This window comes from Xenopus tropicalis, chromosome 1, assembly GCF_000004195.4.
Source record: "Xenopus tropicalis strain Nigerian chromosome 1, UCB_Xtro_10.0, whole genome shotgun sequence".
In the NCBI taxonomy this organism is placed as follows: Eukaryota; Metazoa; Chordata; class Amphibia; order Anura; family Pipidae; genus Xenopus; species Xenopus tropicalis.
The window spans coordinates 172,716,788-172,738,333 of record NC_030677.2 but is presented as its reverse complement, the minus strand read 5'-3'; the positions used below and the strand labels follow the sequence as shown (position 1 = coordinate 172,738,333).

Below are 21,546 nucleotides of genomic sequence, written 5' to 3'. Positions count from 1 at the left end.
TGCAGGGGCACACAAGACTTTTGGCGTATATCGTCTGAGGGAAGATTTTTTTAAATTAGAAGACAATTAGAAGATTTTTCAAGCATATGGCTGACTGTCAGTAAATGTACTTTGTATTTACTATTTCATTGACCCATGTGTGTATTCTTAATCTATTGTTCTGTAGTACAGTGCTGCATACATAAGGGTTGATTCACTAAGGTGTGATAACGCTTATCGCATGCTTTTTTGCGTTAAAATTGACACGAAAAAAGTGCGGTTTGCCAAAGTATTATCGCATGCGTTAAGTTGCATATCGCATGTGTTAAATAGCGCACAACCGAATGCGTAAATTCTCGCGCAGAAGTAATACTAACGCATGATTCACAAACACTTACGTGCGCTAAATATCGCATAAGTCTGTGCAAAAATTAACATCTACTTGGGGCAGGCGGTAATTATAGAAAAGTACAGTTCATGAGCTTTTGGCAACACAATAAGGACTTTGCAGTGTGATTTATTCAAGTATGTGTTGGCCCTAGAGTGATGCAGCCTCCAGTTTGCAGGGAAATGGTCATTTTCAAAAAAAGTAATTCTACGAACGTAATAGTGTGTATGGCTAATTAATTGGCATTAATTAGCGCGCGTTGCGTCACATACCGCACGAAAATAGTCTTTGCGACTTAACTAACACAAACAGCATCGTGTCTAAATTAACGCAAATATACTTTTAGCGAATCGTGCGTTAAGACGTGGAAAATAAGTTGCGATAAAATTTTTAACGCATGCTATAAATAGCGCTCGTTTTATCGCACTTTTGTGAATCAACCCTATAGGTTATTAAATAAAGAACTAACATTTACTGTACTGCAGGACTATGCAAGGAAAAGGGAAAAGACTAACATAGTGTGACAACTACAAACAATTCACCAATCCCATTGACCACGCATACCATATGTGAGATTAACTTGGTCTAACTAAGTGGAAATAATCAAACCACAAATAATTACCCCCTTATTATTTCATCTCAGTATAATGAGGTGATTATTAACCAACCATTTCAGAAGACAAACTACACACAAAGGGATGAAAACCATCAAATATAGTAAAAGAATAATCTAAAACACATTAAGACACTGAATAATAGAAAAAAATATTTATTGTAGATCCTTAAAACTAAGAGTCAATTAAATGTCCCACAGTCAAATCCATTCCCAATGAGAACCAATACTTTACTATGTGCAAACAACACAATTAAATCCAAAACTCTTTATCTTTCTTTTTCTCAATGCTGACATTTATTTTTTTGTCCATAATAAAACTGTATTTGGACAGACACTAAACACAATTTTTGCAATAAACTAAACATGGTCCCCATTTAGAATCATGTGAAAAAGGGATAAAATTGGTAATTACACAATAAATTGTGATGTTATTAACTATTTTACTTCCCCTGTATGTAATTCTTGAATACTTGTCAGTTGAACAATATTTTTATTGCTATACAAAATAACCAATATTGTTTTACAAAGGATTTGATTTGTTTACATTGCAAACTGTACATGAAAATTATATGCTTTTGTGGCTCAGCTTAGCTCCTTTAATGGTATACTCCCTAGTTTATATTCACACATATTGATATGCCCCGTGTAAACTCTGCTTTTGAAACCTTCAGGCAGGAACCTTTTTATATGCCTGGATTTTGAATTAAGCATCTGCTGAGCAGATCTTCTCAGATGTAAATATTGACCTTTAGGAAGACTCTCTATAAACTGACATGGATAAGATGATACAGCATGTAATACACCACTGCTTGATGTAGGTTCACAATGTTACTAGCTTCAATAGGTCTATACTTATTAGTTAACATCCAGGAAGCTGAATTTGCAACTGTAATACAGTGGTGTGAAAAACTATTTGCCCCCTTCCTGATTTCTTATTCTTTTGCATGTTTGTCACACTTAAATGTTTCTGCTCATCAAAAACCGTTAACTATTAGTCAAAGATAACATAATTGAACACAAAATGCAGTTTTTAAATGAAGGTTTATGTTATTAAGGGAGAAAAAAAACTCCAAATCTACATGGCCCTGTGTGAAAAAGTGATTGCCCCCCTTGTTAAAAAATAACTTAACTGTGGTTTATCAATTTCAATTTTCAATTTCAATATCAATTTGTGTAGTCACCCCCAGGCCTGATTACTGCCACACCTGTTTCAATCAAGAAATCACTTAAATAGGAGCTACCTGACACAGAGAAGTAGACCAAAAGCACCTCAAAAGCTAGACATCATGCCAAGATCCAAAGAAATTCAGGAACAAATGAGAACAAAAGTAATTAAGATCTATCAGTCTGGTAAAGGTTATAAAGCCATTTCTAAAGCTTTGGGACTCCAGCGAACCACAGTGAGAGCCATTATCCACAAATGGCAAAAACATGGAACAGTGGTGAACCTTCCCAGGAGTGGCTGGCCGACCAAAATTACCCCAAGAGCGCAGAGACAACTCATCCGAGAGGCCACAAAAGACCCCAGGACAACATCTAAAGAACTGCAGGCCTCACTTGCCTCAATTAAGGTCAGTGTTCACGACTCCACCATAAGAAAGAGACTGGGCAAAAACGGCCTGCATGGCAGATTTCCAAGGCGCAAACCACTTTTAAGCAAAAAGAACATTATGGCTTGTCTCAATTTTGCTAAAAAACATCTCAATGATTGCCAAGACTTTTGGGAAAATATCTTGTGGACCGACGAGACAAAAGTTGAACTTTTTGGAAGGTGCGTGTCCCATTACATCTGGCGTAAAAGTAACACAGCATTTCAGAAAAAGAACATCATACCAACAGTAAAATATGGTGGTGGTAGTGTGATGGTCTGGGGTTGTTTTGCTGCTTCAGGACCTGGAAGGCTTGCTGTGATAGATGGAACTATGAATTCTACTGTCTACCAAAAAATCCTGAAGGAGAATGTCCGGCCATCTGTTCGTCAACTCAAGCTGAAGCGATCTTGGGTGCTGCAGCAGGACAATGACCCAAAACAAACCAGCAAATCCACCTCTGAATGGCTGAAGAAAAACAAAATGAAGACTTTGGAGTGGCCTAGTCAAAGTCCTGACCTGAATCCTATTGAGATGTTGTGGCATGACCTTAAAAAGGCGTTTCATGCTAGAAAACCCTCAAATAAAGCTGAATTACAACAATTCTGCAAAGATGAGTGGGCCAAAATTCCTCCAGAGCGCTGTAAAAGTCTCGTTGCAAGTTATCGCAAACGCTTGATTGCAGTTATTGCTGCTAAGGGTGGCCCAACCAGTTATTAGGTTCAGGGGCAATTACTTTTTCACACAGGGCCATGTAGGTTTGGATTTTTTTTCTCCCTAAATAATAAAAACCCTCATTTAAAAACTGCATTTTGTGTTTACTTGTGTTATCTTTGACTAATAGTTAAATGTGTTTGATGATCAGAAACATTTTGTGTGACAAACATGCAAAAGAATAAGAAATCAGGAAGGGGGCAAATAGTTTTTCACACCACTGTATGTCATAAAAATGTTGTTCATGTACTGAGGCCACCATAAGATGTGGCACAGATACCTGCAAAAAAAAATATTTTTCAAACATCCAGTTTTCCCAAGCAACCAAGTACATAAAAAAAAAAAATAAGTGGTGTATTTCGACCCCACAGTCAAGTCTTGTAACTAGAGTTAATCAATACCATTATAAAGAAAAATATTGTGTGTTAGTAAGTAAATCTAAAATAAACTGATTGTACATAAATTCTAAGAATGATTTATCTTTTATTTCTACACATAAGTTGTGTGGGTTGTGCATATTTAAGGCCTCCGTATTGAAGCCCAGCTAAAATCATTGTGACAAAAGCCTCAAACACTCTTGATAACTGGGTGGTGTCCATAATGTACAATTCCAACAGCACAACATATGGTTCTAGAACAAATGAGGTAAAACTGTGGGTGGTTGCCTATATATAATTAAATTCCAGTTTCAAACCAATAAAACATATTTATTTCATTTAACACAAGCTGAAAATTAGCTTAACATGTTACCAGCGCTGGGGAAAAATGGATACTTTCCAACTTGATGCTAATTTGGGTTTTCATTACTGTTGCTCTCACAAATGCATTTCATGAAGCTTAAGCTTATGCAGTAACTCCAAAAATAACACAATTATAGTGGTCTAGTAAAACTAAAAACCATCTACAGATGAAGAAAAAGTTGATTCAATATAAAAGTACAAATTGTAGTACAGGTATGGAATCCATTATCTAGTAAAGTATTAAGGGGCGGCCCTTAATACTTAAAATGGCAGTTTTCTATTTAGGATTACCCAATAGTACATACTACTCATACTACTAAAAAAAGTATATTGGTTTTATATAAATGGTTTATTTAGATGAAGCAGGGTTTTACATATGAGTTGTTTATGCAATATACCTACATTGTTTGGGGGTATAGTTTTCCTTTAAAAGCTGGGGCACTGAAAGATGTCCTTAGTCTAAATTCAAACATTCAATGTTAGTAATTATTTCCCAAATAATTCCTGGGTGTATAATTAGCTCCAGCACAGAGCATTCCTAGTTTGCACTGAAATAACTAAGAGCATCTATTAAAGCACTCACAACAGACTTTTCATAGCATAAATAAACAAATATGCAGGACTCCTCTATAGAATGTAAAGAACCACTACAATTGGTCAGTATCGGTCAATATTGCTCATGCACTGTATCCATCAGCCTTGTAGCCCCAAAACTGTTAACCTCATTAAGAAGTCTGACTTCCGAGTTTGCAAAGTCATTTCAGGCATTGGATTTCCCTTGATATTATTTCGCTAATCTTGACAAGATTATAAAAAACAGATCCCAAGCATTGTGGATAATACATCCCATACCTGTAAGTGAGCTTACTTGCGTCATGGCATAAGGCTTCTGTGGCACTTCTAGTGGCAAGCGAGCCGTATTCCTGTGCCAAACCCAATGTTACAACCTCTGTGCCAAACCCAATGTTACATCATTACAGGCATCAGGGACAATTTCTGAGTACTGCTGTATTCGGTTATACTAGTTCATTCAGAAAATAACATTTCAAGACAAGCTTTTCTTGTAAAATAGATCAGTGTATAATCTGTAATACATTTTTATACTTAATGGGTTTTAGTGGTTCAACCTATACACAACATACATGGCGTGAGGCTTGACATGCAGGAACAAGTGTTATTGGATAGGAGAGGTGCACAGTGATTTAGTTGGGGAATCAATGCGGAATTAGCCTGATACTTTGCATCATTGATAGAAGACAAAGAATAAAGCCATGTGGTATAGGTAATTTTATACCTCCTGAGGAAACATTCCACACCACGTGAAATGCATAGAGCAGGGGTCGGGAACCTTTTTGGCTGAGAGAGCCATAAACACCACATACTTTGAAATGTAATTCCGTGAGAACCATACAATATGATTGGCCGCGGATGCTGCGGGGCAAGGTAGGGTGGGACCCAAAGATGCCAGATGCGATGCGGAGGAGGGCGTGGCCTGCGCTTGGCGGATAGAAGACGTGGTCTAAGGCTTAGAACACGTCTTCTATCCGCCGAGCGCAGGGGCAAGGTAGGGTGGGTGCCAAGGATGGCGGATGCGGAGAAGGGCGTGGCCTGTGCTCGGTGGATAGAAGGCGCGTTCTACGGCTTAGAACATGTCGTCTATCCGCCGAGCGCAAGCCACCCTCCCCCCCCGTTATTTTTTATTAAAGATTTGGCAGTGAGCCAGATGCAGCCATCAAAAGAGCCACATCTGGCTCCCGAGCCATAGGTTCCCTACCCCTGGCATAGAGGATCTCAGAAGTTTCCAGACTTTTCATTCAATGCTTATATGAATCTCTGTTTGTGAGTATCCCATTTGGGTTTCTATCTATTTCGTGTTAAAACTTTATTTAACTATTTTGGCGCACTTTGTTTTCAGTGGGTATCCACATAGGATACACAGAAGGCCCCTGAGTAGGCGATTCAGCCAGAGTGTGATATTCAGGTCACCTACATGTACACAAGTTTGCATGAAAAAGATTTGAGCACTCACATTCTTAAGGGAATAAAGCAATAATATTGGCACATTTGCACTCTAATTTACTTTATTAAAGGTACTGCACCAGTGCTTTGTTTTCTGTGCTACCATACAGAATTGTTATATCTAGTATAAATAAATTTAAAGCAACTGGACTACAGAATTGTTGGCTTTATTTGGAGGATCAGGCAGAGTGGGTCAATTTGGCGAACTGCAATCAAGTTATTTCATCACAATATAGCACTGAATGAACTTTCTTTTCCTCATAATGGCTCAATATTTATTTGGACATTGATAAAAGTGACTTTACTTTTGACTCAGATAACGGATTACTAACTGATGAATTAAATTCCCAAAGCACTCATTAATAAGATGAGGGGCCAGGAATTTTAGGAAATAAAGTTGTCTGGTCCCAGAGAAAAAATGGGAAAAGGTGGTTGCTGGCCAGGTAGGTAGGGTGGAAAATGTGAATACAGAATAAGGAAGAGGTTTAAATTATTATAATAATTCCATAGAATACATTGGAAGATATGTTAAGACTTTTATTTTCTTTTATCTGACAGATTTCTGTTTTTGCTTTTGGTTTTTCCAAGGCTCCTGAAAATAATCATGTGCTATTGACTGCTATCAAGTTGCTGAACTCATGCATTTTACTAGGGATGCACCAAACCCACTTTTTTTGGTTCGGCCAAACCCCCAAACCCACCCTGATGGATTCTGCCGAATCCCGAACCAAATCCTAATTAGCATATGTTAATTAGGACCGGGAAGGGTTAAAAGTTACAAAAAGAAACATTCCCCCTAAAATGTAACCCTTTCCGAATGCTAATTAGCATATGCATTTGCCCGAAACCATGAAAAAAAAGGCTGGATTCTGCCCGAATCTCTCTTCCCCTCTCCCTTCCTATTTATTTTTATTGGAGAGCATCCTAGGCATAGAGCAAGCCATTCATTTATACAGAGTCAAAAATCAATTCACCATTTCACCGTCCAAAATGGTGAAAGCATCACCAAAATTATTGTATATACTACTTTACTTACGTTAATGTCAAACTTTTCAAGAATATCTGATTGACATATACTTTGGGATTAAAAGCCTTTAAGCCATTAGATCTCTGTTTTTCAGGTTTGTTTGCTGTCTTTAATACAAATTAATAACTTCCAACAATAATTACTAATTTCCAACAAAAATGCAAGACATGCCTGCTTTCCTTAGGAAAAGGTTAGTCTTCCAGCCATAGCCACGGTTTGTTTTTATGGCCAGAAAGAAGCAAAACATGTCCTGTGAGATCATTTGATGTTCTGCAAACAATGTTTCGCCACAAAGTAGAAAATCATTCAATCACCCTAGTCACCTTCATGAACTATTCCTTCTAAAACTGTTACATGGTATAGCTAAATAAGTTAAGGTAAAACCAAGATATACAGAGCTTCATACACTTCTTGTGTTTGTTTGTAGATTTGAGGCTTGGGCGAAAAAACTCCGATACCTGGGTTCTATTATGTAATAATTTTAGGGCTTAACAAATCTCATATTTTCCTAAGAAACTTATAGTTTAAGAAGTAGTTTCTTTTGCTATATACAGTTTAAGATTACAGACTAAGCTTTATAATGAGGAGTTTGGGTAAATGGATTGTAACGGCATATGTGCTTGTTTCAGACATTCAAACATGTACGTGAGAAATTATGGAAATAACTGCCAATGTAGAAGATAGCGTGCCTGCCAAAGAAAGCACATAGCTTCAAAACAGCACATTGTAACGAGTCATTGATGCCTAATTCTAGGAAATTATTTTAAGGTCACTGAAGGTTACAAAAAAAAAGTTTCAAAGCTACATATTTTGAGATTAGTGCAGTTAATACAAAAAAATGTATAAGGGTTGGATGTATAGCTGTTTGGATTTTGTGTAAAATAAATATTCAGCTTGAAGAAGCCAGATTATAAGCACTCACAATAGCAAAAAAAGTGTAAAAAGTGATGTAAATTAAATGGCATACATAAAAGTTCTCCCCATGCATATGGTCACAGAAAAAATCCATGCTAAAGACCTATGACACTATTTATAAAGTTGTTGTTTCCTCATTTGGTAGTGTCTTTTAAACAGCAGTGCTCCCAAGATATACCATCTGCCAGGGGCCAAAGCTGGCACTATAAAAATTGTGACATTTTGATAGAAATACTAAAAATGACTGCATGCCTGCCAACAGAATTTACCTGGCAGTAAGTGTTAATGACAATAAAAAGAGGGTATTACCCAAAAGCACTGTTTTCTTTTTTTAAGTGATCGTTCGGAATATATAACTGTGAAGCATTTACATAATGACTATAATCATGGAAATATGATCCTTCATAAGAAAGACCAGATGTCAAACCAGCCACGCATAGAAAAATATCAGCTGGCAATCCATTAGGGACTTTATTATCTTGAACCACTCTATTATGCATGTACTGATATTATTGGCAGTTTGAGGAGAAACCCTCTTAAATCCTGAATCCTGACACACAAGACCGTCCATTTTGCCAGTACATCCTTGAAACTGAGCAAAACATTGTTATCTAATTGCAATATTTGTACAAGCAGGCCAAGTTTTACACTGAAATCACAAGGCCTTTTAGTGAAATATGTGAATACACTGGCTCAATAAGGTGGCCACAAAATTCCCTACTACAGCAACACAACACCTGAAAACCTCTAGACAGACAGCCCTGTTTTAGAAGACTACTCATTTCAAAATAAGCCTGCACTTGACATGGAAGAAATAATAAGCTTATGAAAACTCAACGTAGAGAAACAAATAAGAAACACTGAAGGCATGAGTGTGCAAAAAGCTAAGAAAGCTTTCATTTAACTTTCAATTAACTTTCATTTACACTGAACCCTCTAATGCACATCAAAATGCATACTGTGATAACAGATATTTTAATCTGGAAAAAGCAACAAAATCCAAATAGCATATTGCTTGTGGGTAGCGCATGAAAGTATTATCAAACTTCACAGAATAGGATAATTGTGAAAGCAAGTATACGGTAAAGAGAAGGTGCAAAGGTGGTGGAACATACTGTGTTAAAGGAGAAGGAAAGTTAAAAACACTGGGGGTGCCAAATGTTAGGCACCCCCCAAAGATTGTAATCACTTACCTGATACCCCCAGTTGGTACATGTAGGCAAGCAATCCTCTTCCTTCCTTCTTGTTGCCCACGCATCCACAGTAAAGTCAAAGAGCCAACTTTTTTGTTAACGTTCATCTTTTCACGCTACTGTGCATGCGAAGCCAGAGTGAAGAAAGAAGATGGAAGAGGATCACTCTTCTGCATGTACCCCAGGCCAGACTGTTTTTTTGCTAACAGGAGCACCAGCCAGGGTATCAGGTTGGCAGATTCATTTTAGCTTTTTTTACCAATGCCAATACCTGGTATAGGGAGTGGCTGTATACTTGAATTCGGGATAGGGTTCTTCTGACCCTCTTCCAAAAGGCTGGTTCTTTGTCTTGATTATCATGTGCATACTTCAGTGTTGCTTTTCTATGCCAGGCTCAGGCGCCTCCTTTGTTCGAGCCATGATACAAATGTGTGATCAGGCTTTGCTGGATCCCCATTCTTTAAATAAAACAGGGTCTCTCACTCACACCTGACTGTCATCCCATTGACTGAAAACACTAGACTCAGATTTCACCTTCAAATTATATGATAATCCTAAGGATTCACTTACTCTTGCCACACAAAGATATGTTACATGATCATTTTTTTCAATAAATACCTGAACAAATATAATAATTCTTTTGTTTAACTAGGTTTTCGTCATTTACATTTAGGACTTGTTTGAAAATCAAATGATGTTTTAGGTCACATTCATATAAAAATACAGACAATTTTGAAGGGTTCACAAACTTTCAAGATCCACTGTAAATCTTTAAATACAGACACATGAGCAGTTCAATAGAACTAATAATTAAGATAAGTGGGATGATGATATCACATTCTGAAATCTGTTTAAAACTGTTAACTTGGTGTAAACTTATCACCCAAAAGAAATCAGATTTGGTAAGTAAAAGCTAAAACAAAGAAATTACAGATAATTTTTCTATATATTGATTTTTTATATATTATAAACATTTATTTTTAAAGCGCCAACATATTCCGCAGCGCTGTACAATAAGTAGCGCTGCGGAATATGTTGGCGCTTTATAAATAATCAATATATAGAAAAATTATCTGTAATTTCTTTGTTTTAGCTTTTACTTACCAAATCTGATTTCTTTTGGGTGATAAGTTTACACCAAGTTAACAGTTTTAAACAGATTTCAGAATGTGATATCATCATCCCACTTATCTTAATTATTAGTTCTATTGAAGTGCACATGTGGCTGTATTTAAAGATTTACAGTGGATCTTGAAAGTTTGTATATATAATTTTTCCATTTATTGATTTTTTTTTATTATTTTGATCAAAAAATTTAAATGACTGAAAATAATTTCTTTTATTTCTGTAATAAAAACAGTACTTTGTACTTGATCCTAACTAATATATAATTGATCCTTATTGAATGCAAAATAATTATAGGCAAAACAATCCTATCGGGTATACTTAAGGTATGGGGATCTAAATTATGGAAAGATCCCTTGGAAAACCTCAGGTCCCAAGCAATCTGGATAATAGGTCCCATACCTGTGCCCCATTTGACTTTATACAATGCATGGTAACAAAAGAGTGAACTCAACAAGTCAATAAATAGGGGTTGTGTTGGAAACATGTTCTGCTTACTGTAATAATGAGCAAGATTGAGGATGCATCTGCATTTTAGTTCCTGTGGTCTGCAACGATCATGCATATTCAATTTTAAAATGGAAAAAGGCAAAGATGAAACGGTAAATTGTAAAAATTACACAAAATAAAAAATTAAGACCATCTGGATATTTACTCAGAATATCTCTGTCTACATCAGGGTCCCAAATCTTTTTTCCTGCTTTCTTCCTGCAGGAAGCTCTTTTGGAGTAAAGCTGGCCACACAAATGACGATTTTCGATCTTTCGTGCGACCATCGGTCTCCACTGACATTCAGGGCTGAAACGGCAGATATGGAGGTAGAAACAATAGGATTTCTACCTCCTTCTGTCGATTCAGCCCTGAAGGCAGATTTTGCTCAGGCACCTCCAATGGCGCCCGATCAAAATCTTTTAACCCGCCCCATCGGCGAGTCGACCGATATCAGCAGCCTTCTCCGATATAGGTCGCTTTGGTGAGTTGCCATACACGCACCGAATACCGTACCAAACGAAGTTTTGGCCAGGTTAAATGTGTATCTTTATGCCTCCAAAACTTGCCATCCAGCCAGGACCAACATCCATAGGAGTGGTGAGCAAAATGAGCAACTGGTTGGGGATTACTGGTCTACATCATACTACATCAAGTTTTGGCATAAATACCTCTTTTAAAAGGATGTAAACACAAACATAAAATGAAATAAATAGTAATTTTAAGAAACTTTCCAATCTAAATGGCTTGAAAGTTATTGTAATTATAACTGCTATTGAAAGCAGTATTTGTTGGTTTCTTTCTACTCTCTGCTGTTGTGACTTTTGAAACAATGTAACAAAATTCAGCTGACAACCACTGCAACTTTGTAATGATCGTATATTGGAAAGTTTCCTAAAATTATATTTTCTTTCATTATGCAAATATTTATTTTTGGTTTACATCCCCTTGTAATGGGTCTTATCCATCTGCAATGAAAGCAGTGTTAGTGATCACACAAACTCTACCATGACTTGATTCTATTTTTGAATGCAAGAGTGCGCCTCTGGTAAGGAATTTCTGACAAGAACAAACTGCAAGTAAATTATGGGTGGAAATTGCTGCTTTTGATGTTGGGTATAATGTAATGGCAATATCATCAGAAATATTCAGGAGAAATGTGGGAGGACAGGAAAGAATATCCCTGGGCACCGATTTTTTGCTAAATAGAAAATTAGCTTTTCATCTATGGGAACCTAATCTGCTATTAAACTTGAGCCACAAATGTCCTATAAAAGTAAGGTAAAATGCCTTTAAGGTTGATGTTGGCTTTAGGATCTCCCTATGTGTATTTATATGGTTATGTTGTTTCAGCTACATACTAATGCATTTCCCCTTTATTATTTGTTTAGTTTTACACACAAGGAAAGCACAAGCACAGGCACAAAACAAATCCTTTGTTACTATTTATATTTGTTGGCAGTATTCTACATAAATGCTATTGTTTTTCTTGCTATACCACTGCAGCATACACTTCAGAATAAATACACAAGTTTTGTTCATTTGCCCCTAAACACCCATTAGTTTAGTTCTACACAAAGAACATTCCTTTTGTACAAAATCCTGTAGACACAAAGCAGCAGGATCTGCCATAAGACTAAAGGTGGCCATACATGTTAAGATCTGAAGTGAGCGGATCTTCTCCCGATATACCCACTTACAGGTGGGCGATATTGGGTGAATTTAGGCTAATTCAGTCGTTTGGCCCTGGGGCCAAATAATCGAATTAGAATGCCAGAATAGGCGCAGTTGGTTCGGGGACTGCATCAACGAGCTGATGCAGTCCCCGATCCGACTAAATTTTTAACCTGCCCTCGTTTGTGCCCCTACACGGGCCGATAAGCTGCCGAATTGGTCTAAGGGACCGATATCGGCAGCTACAATCGGCCAATGTATGGGCAGATTTTAGTCTTCTTCCGACGAACATTTGGATATCGTCATATGTTTAAATGCAACTATCTAAAACTAACATTCAGATTGAAATTGTAGTATAAAGTACTAAAAATAACAAATCGGATGATGTTCTGAACATAAGATAATTGTCAGACAATTGTACTAAAGTAGAAATGCATTTCAGGTCACCCAAGAATATATATAATACATATAACTGACCAAAATGTTCTAACCTGTCCAATCGACTAAACGAATGATCGCCATTGTAGAAAAATTATCGGGACAATAATTTGCAGCCTACTCACAGTCCTAAAATTGTACGAAATGTAGATTTTTTCCAATTATACTGGTGTGTGTATGGCCAGCTTTACCTTCACTTTCATTCTCCACACTCATTGGTGTTGTGACCTCTGCAAGTGCAGTATCATTAGAGATGTGCCAAACAATTCTGCAAGTTGCAATGCACTCAGAATTTCCCTTTTTCCAGTTCTTTTTTCTAGTGAGCAACACATAAATGTTTTGGCCACAGGAAGTGGAAAACATATTACGGTCCCAGTCACTGCATTAGTACTTAGGTGTCATCTCTTTTAACTTGTAAATGTTGCTTTACTAACACTTAGCACCTCAGTGAAAGAACACTTTTGCTTAAAGGGAAAATCTACCCAAATAATGGACAGAAATAATGACAGAAATATTTACAGTTTTCTGACTCTTTCTGCACTGCTTCACCTGAAACAATGTAGCAAAAGTCTCCATGACTCCAATTCCCACAATGCCTTGCATGTTCTGTAAAAAAAACAGGCCTGTGAACAAGCATGCAATATATTGTAGGAATTGGAGACTTGGTTTGAGAAGAGCTGACTTTTGCTACACTGTTTAAAATATCAGGAGAAGAGGTGCTGAGAATAAAAAGAGATACCCAAATACTGTTTTCAAGAGCAAAAACATTTACAAATAAATTTAAAATCAATTAAATGATTATTTAATTAAATTTTCATCCATAATGCAAATGCTTCCATTATTTTGAAAAAGTCTCTCTATACATATATACAGTATGTAATATATTATTCTATACCTTACAGAGGAGGCTTGATCATATACAACTGTACTGATAAGGAATACACATCAAATCCATAAAAAATGCATGCTGCATTTAAACAGTTTTAACACTTATGATGCAGATCTTAATGCTCATGGGCACAACAAGACAGAAAAAAAAGAAAATCAATTAGTTCACGTGCTTAGGTGCACTTATAACTATGAAACAATACCACCTGTGTAAAGGCCCTAAGGCAGGGGTCTCAAACTCGCGGCCCGCGGGCCATTTGCGGCCCTCGGTACAATATTTTGTGGCCCGCACCAACGCTGAATGAATGGATCGCGATTTTTATTGCGATTCAAGGGATAATGCAAGGCACAGCGGGCGGGAGCTGCTGATTGCGGAAATGATGTTATGCCATCATAACAGTTATTATGGGAAGACGTAAGGAGCTAATTGTGCACACAGAACGTCTTCCCATAATAACTGTTATGATGGCATAACGTCATTTCCGCAATCAGCAGCTCCCGACTTTTTTTTTGTGAAATCCCTTATGCGGCCCAGCCTCATCCTGACTTTGCCTCCTGCGGCCCCCAGGTAAATTGAGTTTGAGCCCCCTGCCCTAAGGGCTATGTCACACATGGCCAGTGTATCTACACCCTGAAATTACTGTGCACTGAGAGGCACAGCATCGGCCTGTTAGTGTACAGATGTGGCAGATTTTTGTGCAGAGATTCTAAAACAACTTCTGTGCCAAAATCGGCCTTGTCTGTTCTCTAACAGGGTAGAAGGAAGCAAATTTTCTCCCGCTGCGTAGAGGCAGCACCTCGTGTGACATGTCCCTTAGTGTCAGTATCATCAGAAGCAAAGTTAACCTGTCTGTATTGACAATAACTGGAGCACCTCAGATTTACAACTGAATGCAAAGTACTCTGTTGCAAAGTACTCTGTTGCAAATTCCTGTTGCAGTGTGTAGGGTGCCTTCTAAGTCCTACATCGCCAGTGATAGTTGGTTGTTCAATGGCCTGAGGGTATCTACATTTGTAGCTACAGTTAATGGTCATCAGCCAACACGAAAGGGGAGAACTGTGTCCTCAGGCAAATGCACGATAAATGCTGTACTTGCAACAGATGGGAAAAACAGTGTGCATTTCGATTCAAGAAAGCTGCCTTCCAAAATAACATTCTTTTTTTCCCCCTAGGAAGCAAATCGGTAAGAAGAAAACCCAGCAGATTAAAAGAAAGAATATTAAATACTAAACACCTGAAGGAAAACATTAAGCAAAGAACATAATTTGAAGAGGCATTAACTGATTTCATACAAGCAACATATTAAGCCTCAAACTATTATTGTAAGGGCTGTGACAGATGGGGAGATTAATCGCCATGCGACAAATCTCCCTTTTCGCGTGCTACCAATCTCCCCGATATGCTATCCCACCAGCCAGAATGTAAATCGCCGTTGGGATGGCATATGTGGCGCAGCGATTTGATGAAATCGACAAAGTTGCCTTGAGAGAAAACTTTGGCGATTTACATTCTAGCCGGTGGGATGGCATATCGGGGAGATTAGTCGCCCGCAACAAGGGAGATTTGTCGTGCGGCGACTAATCTCCCCGTCTACCACAGCCCTTAGAGACAAAGTCCCTCTCAAAGGCTTATGTCTGACGGGTAGATTAGTCACCCATGATAAATTTCTGCTGCCACGGGCAACTTATCTCCCTGAAATTCCTTCCCACTGGCATTAATGTGAATCGCTGGAGGGAAGGCATACACATCGCTAAGTTGCCGGAAGTTTACTTTGAGAGGAAACTTCAGGCGATTTAGCAATATACCTTCCCACCAGCAATTCACATTAATGAACTTGCTTATGATTAGTGCCATTCGTAGAAGGCTAAACAGAACAGGCCCTGTCCCTCTCTACTCTGGGTTTCCAATGAACTACACTATTTTTTCAAAAGTAGAAATGATTCATAAAACATAATTATTAAAAATATATAAATAAAATCCCAGGTATTTACAGCAGGTTTGGTTTTAGGAACAGCATCCAACTCTCAGTGGTTAAAGGGGCTGTGTGTGGCACTGAACACAGAAATCTCTTTATTAAAGTTAAAATTAAAATGTTATATATAAACAAGCATATGTTTCAAATAAACCATTTACCCCTCAGCATTTTCTAACAGAAATGCTTGGAATGCTCTCTCCCAGCTCGGCCTTTCCCTGATAACGGAAAATGGTGAAACAGATGCACATGGCACAAGCACAGTTTTACATGGGCCTGACAATTATCTGTACCTCATCCCTCACCTTCAGTATGACAGAAGAGCTTTACAACTAGCGGCCTTCTTGCTGCTGTCATATTACAACTCCCGGTGACCCCAGGACAGTTGTTGATTATAAGCAGGCAATGAAAGTAGTAGTACAAGTGGGGCACCCTAAAGCTGGCCGTACACATTTAGATTCTAGTCATCTTACGACAAATGTTCAGCTATCGGTCGTATGTTTTAATTGAATGATTTAAAACTAACGTTTAGATTAAAATTGTAGGATTAAAGCCTAAAAATAACTAATTGGACTATGTTCTGACCATTACTAATTACAACAATTGTATGAAAGTTAAATTTGCGAAATACATTGTAGGTTGTCGTTAGACACATAATACATTTACAGATCTTATAATTTTCCACCCAAAATTTTCTAACCTGTCCAAACGACTAAACAACCATTTGCCATGGTACAAAAATTGTCAGCATGATAATTTAGAGCCCACACACATTCCAAAAATCGTATGGAACGTAGTGTGTATGGCCAGTGTAACTGATCAAGTTTGTGTTACAGCATCAGTCACATTAGAAAAGCAAACCAAGCTGAGATATTGCCTCAGGCATCCAGTACCAAGTGCATATACAGTATATACATATACAGAACAACATATTTATACTCCATTATAGCTCATACTACTATCGTGAAATCGTTCAACTTCACTGGCCAAAGGTCCCCTTGATGCCATCCTGAAATCTATTCCTGAACTAAAGGGTGGAGAATATTCATATATACCTGGCACCCTTGTCACAGAGTTATTCAAATTTACATGGTAAAAGGGGGGCAGCAGTAAAAGCAAAGTTGTTTTTGCCATTACATTTGTTTTCTCATTTGTATCTGGAGAATACTCCAATATTCTGCGATTTTACATCTAAATGATTGTGTTTATTGCACCACATTCACATCCTCTGTGTCCTTAAAATGATACTGACATGAAAAATTTGACGTTGATCATTTTTCATGGATAGTTTTGCTTTGCTTTTGTAAGTAATTGTAAAATGAAGTTCCTAAACCTGACTGTTTTGCCAACCTCAACTTGTCAATTATAGCTTCTAATGCTAACTGACTACTGCTGCACCAATATGGCTGCCCCCTTATAGAAGAACATGGGAGATCTGATGGGTAATGTAAAAGTATTGGGCAAATACTATAAAAAGCATGCAAAGACAATGTTACAATATAAAAAAAAAAGTTTTGGTGTCAGTATCCCTTTAAAGGGACCCAGATGCTCAATGGCACCTGAACGTTCTTCTCAAGAATAGTATGTATGGCGATGCAGTTCCTAAGTTCAGTAAGTGACAGGTAACATATGTTAAAAGCACTTTTTGTACTTCTGTGGGATAATGATCTTTTTTTTTTAGAATGGCAAATCTGTTGCAAACATTAGGGGGCACATTTACTAAGACACGAATCTGAACCGAATTGGAAAAATTCCGATTTGAAAACGAACATTTTGCGACTTTTTCGTATTTTTTGCGATTTTTTCCGCGTCTTTACGACTTTTCGGAAATTGTCGCGACTTTTTCGTTACCAATACGATTTGCGCGAAAAAACGCAAGTTTTTCGTAGCCATTCCGAAAGTTGCGCAAAATCTGGCGATTTTTTCGTAGCGTTAAAACTTGCGCGAAAAGTTGCGCCTTTTTCGTAGCGGTAAAACTTAAAAGGTGCGACGTTTCGCCTAAGTTTTAACGCTACAAAAAAATCGCAACTTTTTGCGCAAGTTTTAGCGCTACGAAAAATCCCCAGATTTTGCGCAACTTTCAGAATGGCTACGAAAAACTCGCGTTTTTTCGCACAAATTGTATTAGTAACGAAAAAGTCGCGACAATTTTCTGAAAAAATCGCAAAATACCGATCATTACGAAAAAAACGCAATCGGACGCATTCGGCCCGTTCGTGGGTTAGTAAATGTGCCCCTTGGATTCCAGTGCTGAATGAGTCTGCTGAAAAATCTTCCCTTATAAATAATGTACCCCCTGATATGAGGATATTAGATGTCACTTTGCCTTGCACAGCTGTTTGTATCTATAGCTATAGCTTTTATACAGGTCATAAAACTCCTAAGTAACATCTAATATCATATCATAATTCATATTTTACATCACGGGTTACATTATTCATTATTACACACAGGATTTGGTGCGTCATGTGACAAAAATGACATCACTAAGCACCAACTAGAACTGATGACATCACTATGCACCATTTGGGATATGATTTACAGGATATTCATACCTTTTGTGTATTATAAGAATATTAGAATTCATGGAGAAGTTCCATGACCATATAAAGGCACAGTGCCGAAGGCCCAGTGATTTTATACAGGTCATGGAATTTTGCTGTAACTTCAAAAAACCTCATATTTTACATTAGGGAATACAATAAGTCATGACACACAAATGACATCATATTAGAACTGATGACATCACTGAGCACTATTTATAAGGATATAGTTATATGGCCAAAAGTTAGCTATACACATACAAACACATGCACTCTCTCTTCCTATGTGAATAGAAAATGCCAGCCAAGCAGCATGCCACCCTGGCAGCCAGTATTTGGCACTGCCCAAGGCCAATACATGCCATTAGCACTGGGCAGTCCGATAGCCCGTGTTTTCTAGTTCAGAAAGTATTGTGGGCCCCTTGGCACTAACTTGCCCCTTACATGCTGCAGACTAGATAGGACTTTGAATGTGCTGCTGTAAAGTTTAGCTCCCCCCATCCCAGCATGGAGGCTGTGCGTGCTCTTACCTGCTTATGTATCCGTCGCCGTCCCCATCGCACGTCTGAAACAGGCGCCTCATTCTCTCCTCCTCTCCGGTACTGGAAGTGTCGCTGCTACCGCTGCAACTCGTACTCCCGTTAACTTCCACAGCTGCCGCCATAGTGCGCAGCTCGGCGGACATGCTACTGCCCACTGCTGGGAGCTGGAGCAGCCCGGAGCCAGCTGTGCAGCCAGCAATCGCCCCCACACCCCAGCACTCCGCTCATGGGCTGTCCCCTCCCCTCCGCTGGCTCTTGCTCCCACCCTCCTCCTCTGTGCATCCCCCCCCGCTCCCCCACTGAGATAACTCACCCCAGCACATCTGAGAAAGTCCTGTGGGGAGAGTGTTCCTCTGCCAAATGATCTGCTGCTGTTGCTGCTGCTGCAGAGGGGAGCACGGAAGCGACTGTTAACATTTCAGGTCAAAAACTCTCTATGCAAGAATAGTCGCTGGGGCCTAAATAGAGAAGGGCCCTAAATAGAGAAGGGTCCTACTGAGCAGCAGGTAAGTTTGGAAAAAGTCTGGGCTGTGTAGGCAGATCTACCAATGTGTATGTTTTCCCATTGGCAATTTGCAATATTGCCGGTGGGAAAGCATTTTCCGGAGATTAGTCGCATATGGTAGCGCAGATTTATCACAGGCGACTAATCTCCCTGTGCGTCATCACCTTTAGGGCTGTGGCACACGCTGAGATTAGTCGCCCGCGACAAATCTCCCTTGTTGCGGGTGACTAATCTCCTGGATATATTCAAAAATGAAGAAAACAGCAGCACTCCGGTTGTTTTGAGAGGAAAATGTACATTTTCGCAGTGGCACGCAGGGAGATTAGTCGCCCGCGATAAATCTTCGATATTGCGGGCGACTAATCTCCACTTCATGCCATCCCACCGGCAAGAATCTAAATCGCCAGTGGGATGGCATATGCATCACTTCGGTTTTCCGAAGTCGCCCAAAGTTCCCTTGCGAGGCTATTTCGGTTACTTTGGGATGTGACGCGTATGCCATTCCACCTGCGATTTACATTCTTGCCGGTGGGATGGCATGTAGTGGAGATTAGTTGCCCGCAATATCGAAGATTTATTGCGGCGACTAATCTCCCTGTGTGCCACTGCCCTAAGTCTGATATCCCATGGAGAGATTTAGTCACCTGCATTAGATCTCTGCTACTGGGAAGGGGGGGACGAATATTCTCTCCAAAATGCATTTCCACTGGCAACAATAGCAATCACTGGTGGAAAGGCCTACGTATAGTTTTGGAAAGCCGGTGGCATTTTGGAGAAGATTTATTGTGACCGACTAGACATGGGTAAGATAATGGCACAGGGTACGTCTTGTTACCTACTTAAAATTGTCTTTCGCCAGTCTTATAGAAGACTTAAGCAATGGCAATACATATTACATATACATATATGGAAAAGCCAGAGCTAGTGGGTGGGCAGGTGGAGTTTAGGGTCCTCACTGCTACTCTTCTCCAGTGCTCTTAGATAAACTGCTTCAGTCAAATGTCACTGCTGCATTTGATTTATGTACTCAGCGATGTCAGAGGTGGGTGGGTTGATTGCAAGTATATAAAATTTGCATTTGGGCTGGGTTGGGAGAGGGCAGGTTAGGGTCAGCACAGGTCGACAATTAGTTGACCAACAAGTCACTATTCTCTTCCCAAGCATTCTGGATAATACATCCCATGCCTGTATTCTTTATAATGTAATAGATATACTTCTTTCTCCTTGGTTTTTGCTAGACACTAACTCAAACCATGATTCCTTCCAAACAGGCCACTATGATATGGTTTTAGATTAGGTATACAAAAGTCTGTTATTGGCCATTTAATTTATGGACACTTTAGCTGTGAGACAAGATGAGAACCTTGCCTTAGATAGGACTTTTTCATGGACAGCAAAAACTTTAAAGGACAATGACACATGCAGTGGTTCCAGCCATTTTGCCACCTGAGTGCTTAGTAGTTCTGCTGGTAGAGTGCAACACCTTGCCTTACGGAGAAACTAACCCTCAAATCCTTTATAAATTCAAATATGATTTTACCTTGCTAACCACTACTTCTTTTGATATGTAGAAGAAAATATGTTTAAAATGTATTTTGCTGACACTCCTTTAACAGATCAAAAGCTCTAGAAAGTTATATAACAAGTCAGCAATATGTGTGTATGGGCATGCATACCTGGAAAGTTTGCTAAAAGACTAGGCTAAAAGGAGCTTAATTATAAAACAAGAGAAAGAGGTGCCATTGGTATGCTTAGGCTAGTGCCACACCAGATAAATGCAAGTTAAAAATCTGCCCCTATGCTCCTCTAACAGCTTTTTGATGTGCTTGCGCCTGGAGCCACTGCATTAGCCAGGGTGCAGGCACACAGAACGGATTTCTGTGCCAAAATGCAAACACAAGTGTTTCTGTGCTAAATTCCCCTACGTGTGCCTGCACCCAGGACAACACCACTGTGCAACTCCAGGTGCAGGCACATCAGACAGCTGTTAGGAGCATAGGGGCAGATTCTTGGCCTATTTATATCTGCAGCACAGGAGAAATAAGCAATCCTGCTTTGTGACTGAGCTATGTAGCAGGGATAAGGATGCCACGTAGCTGGTATTTTACCGGAATTTTACATGCCTGGCCAGCGAAAATGATGCTTAATACCATTGTTATTAATAGGGAAGAAAGATAATATATGAAGCC

General features: G+C 38.9%; 2 protein-coding genes across 5 annotated transcripts in view; one reads left to right on the top strand and one right to left on the bottom strand.

The window, feature by feature from the left end:
- The window catches only part of mcc (mutated in colorectal cancers), a 164,169-nt gene extending 144,894 nt beyond the window's left edge, over nucleotides 1–19,275 (bottom strand). For 3 of the 4 annotated variants that reach the window (XR_001169921.3, XM_012957487.3, XM_012957491.3), the window contains exon 1: nucleotides 18,841–19,086. Coding sequence is in view for 3 of the 4 variants with exons in the window: in XM_012957487.3 (XP_012812941.1) it covers nucleotides 18,841–18,995 (155 nt within the window). In the remaining variant the exon portion in view is untranslated. Of the gene's footprint in view, nucleotides 1–18,840; nucleotides 19,087–19,165 lie in introns of those variants that run through there. The other variant, XM_031896347.1, reaches the window with a different exon arrangement.
- ythdc2 (YTH domain containing 2) overlaps nucleotides 19,269–21,546 on the top strand; it is a 79,434-nt gene continuing 77,156 nt past the window's right edge. The window contains exon 1 of the mRNA XM_031893156.1: nucleotides 19,269–19,358. The gene's annotated coding sequence lies outside the window, so the exon portion shown is untranslated. The remainder of the gene's footprint in view (nucleotides 19,359–21,546) is intronic.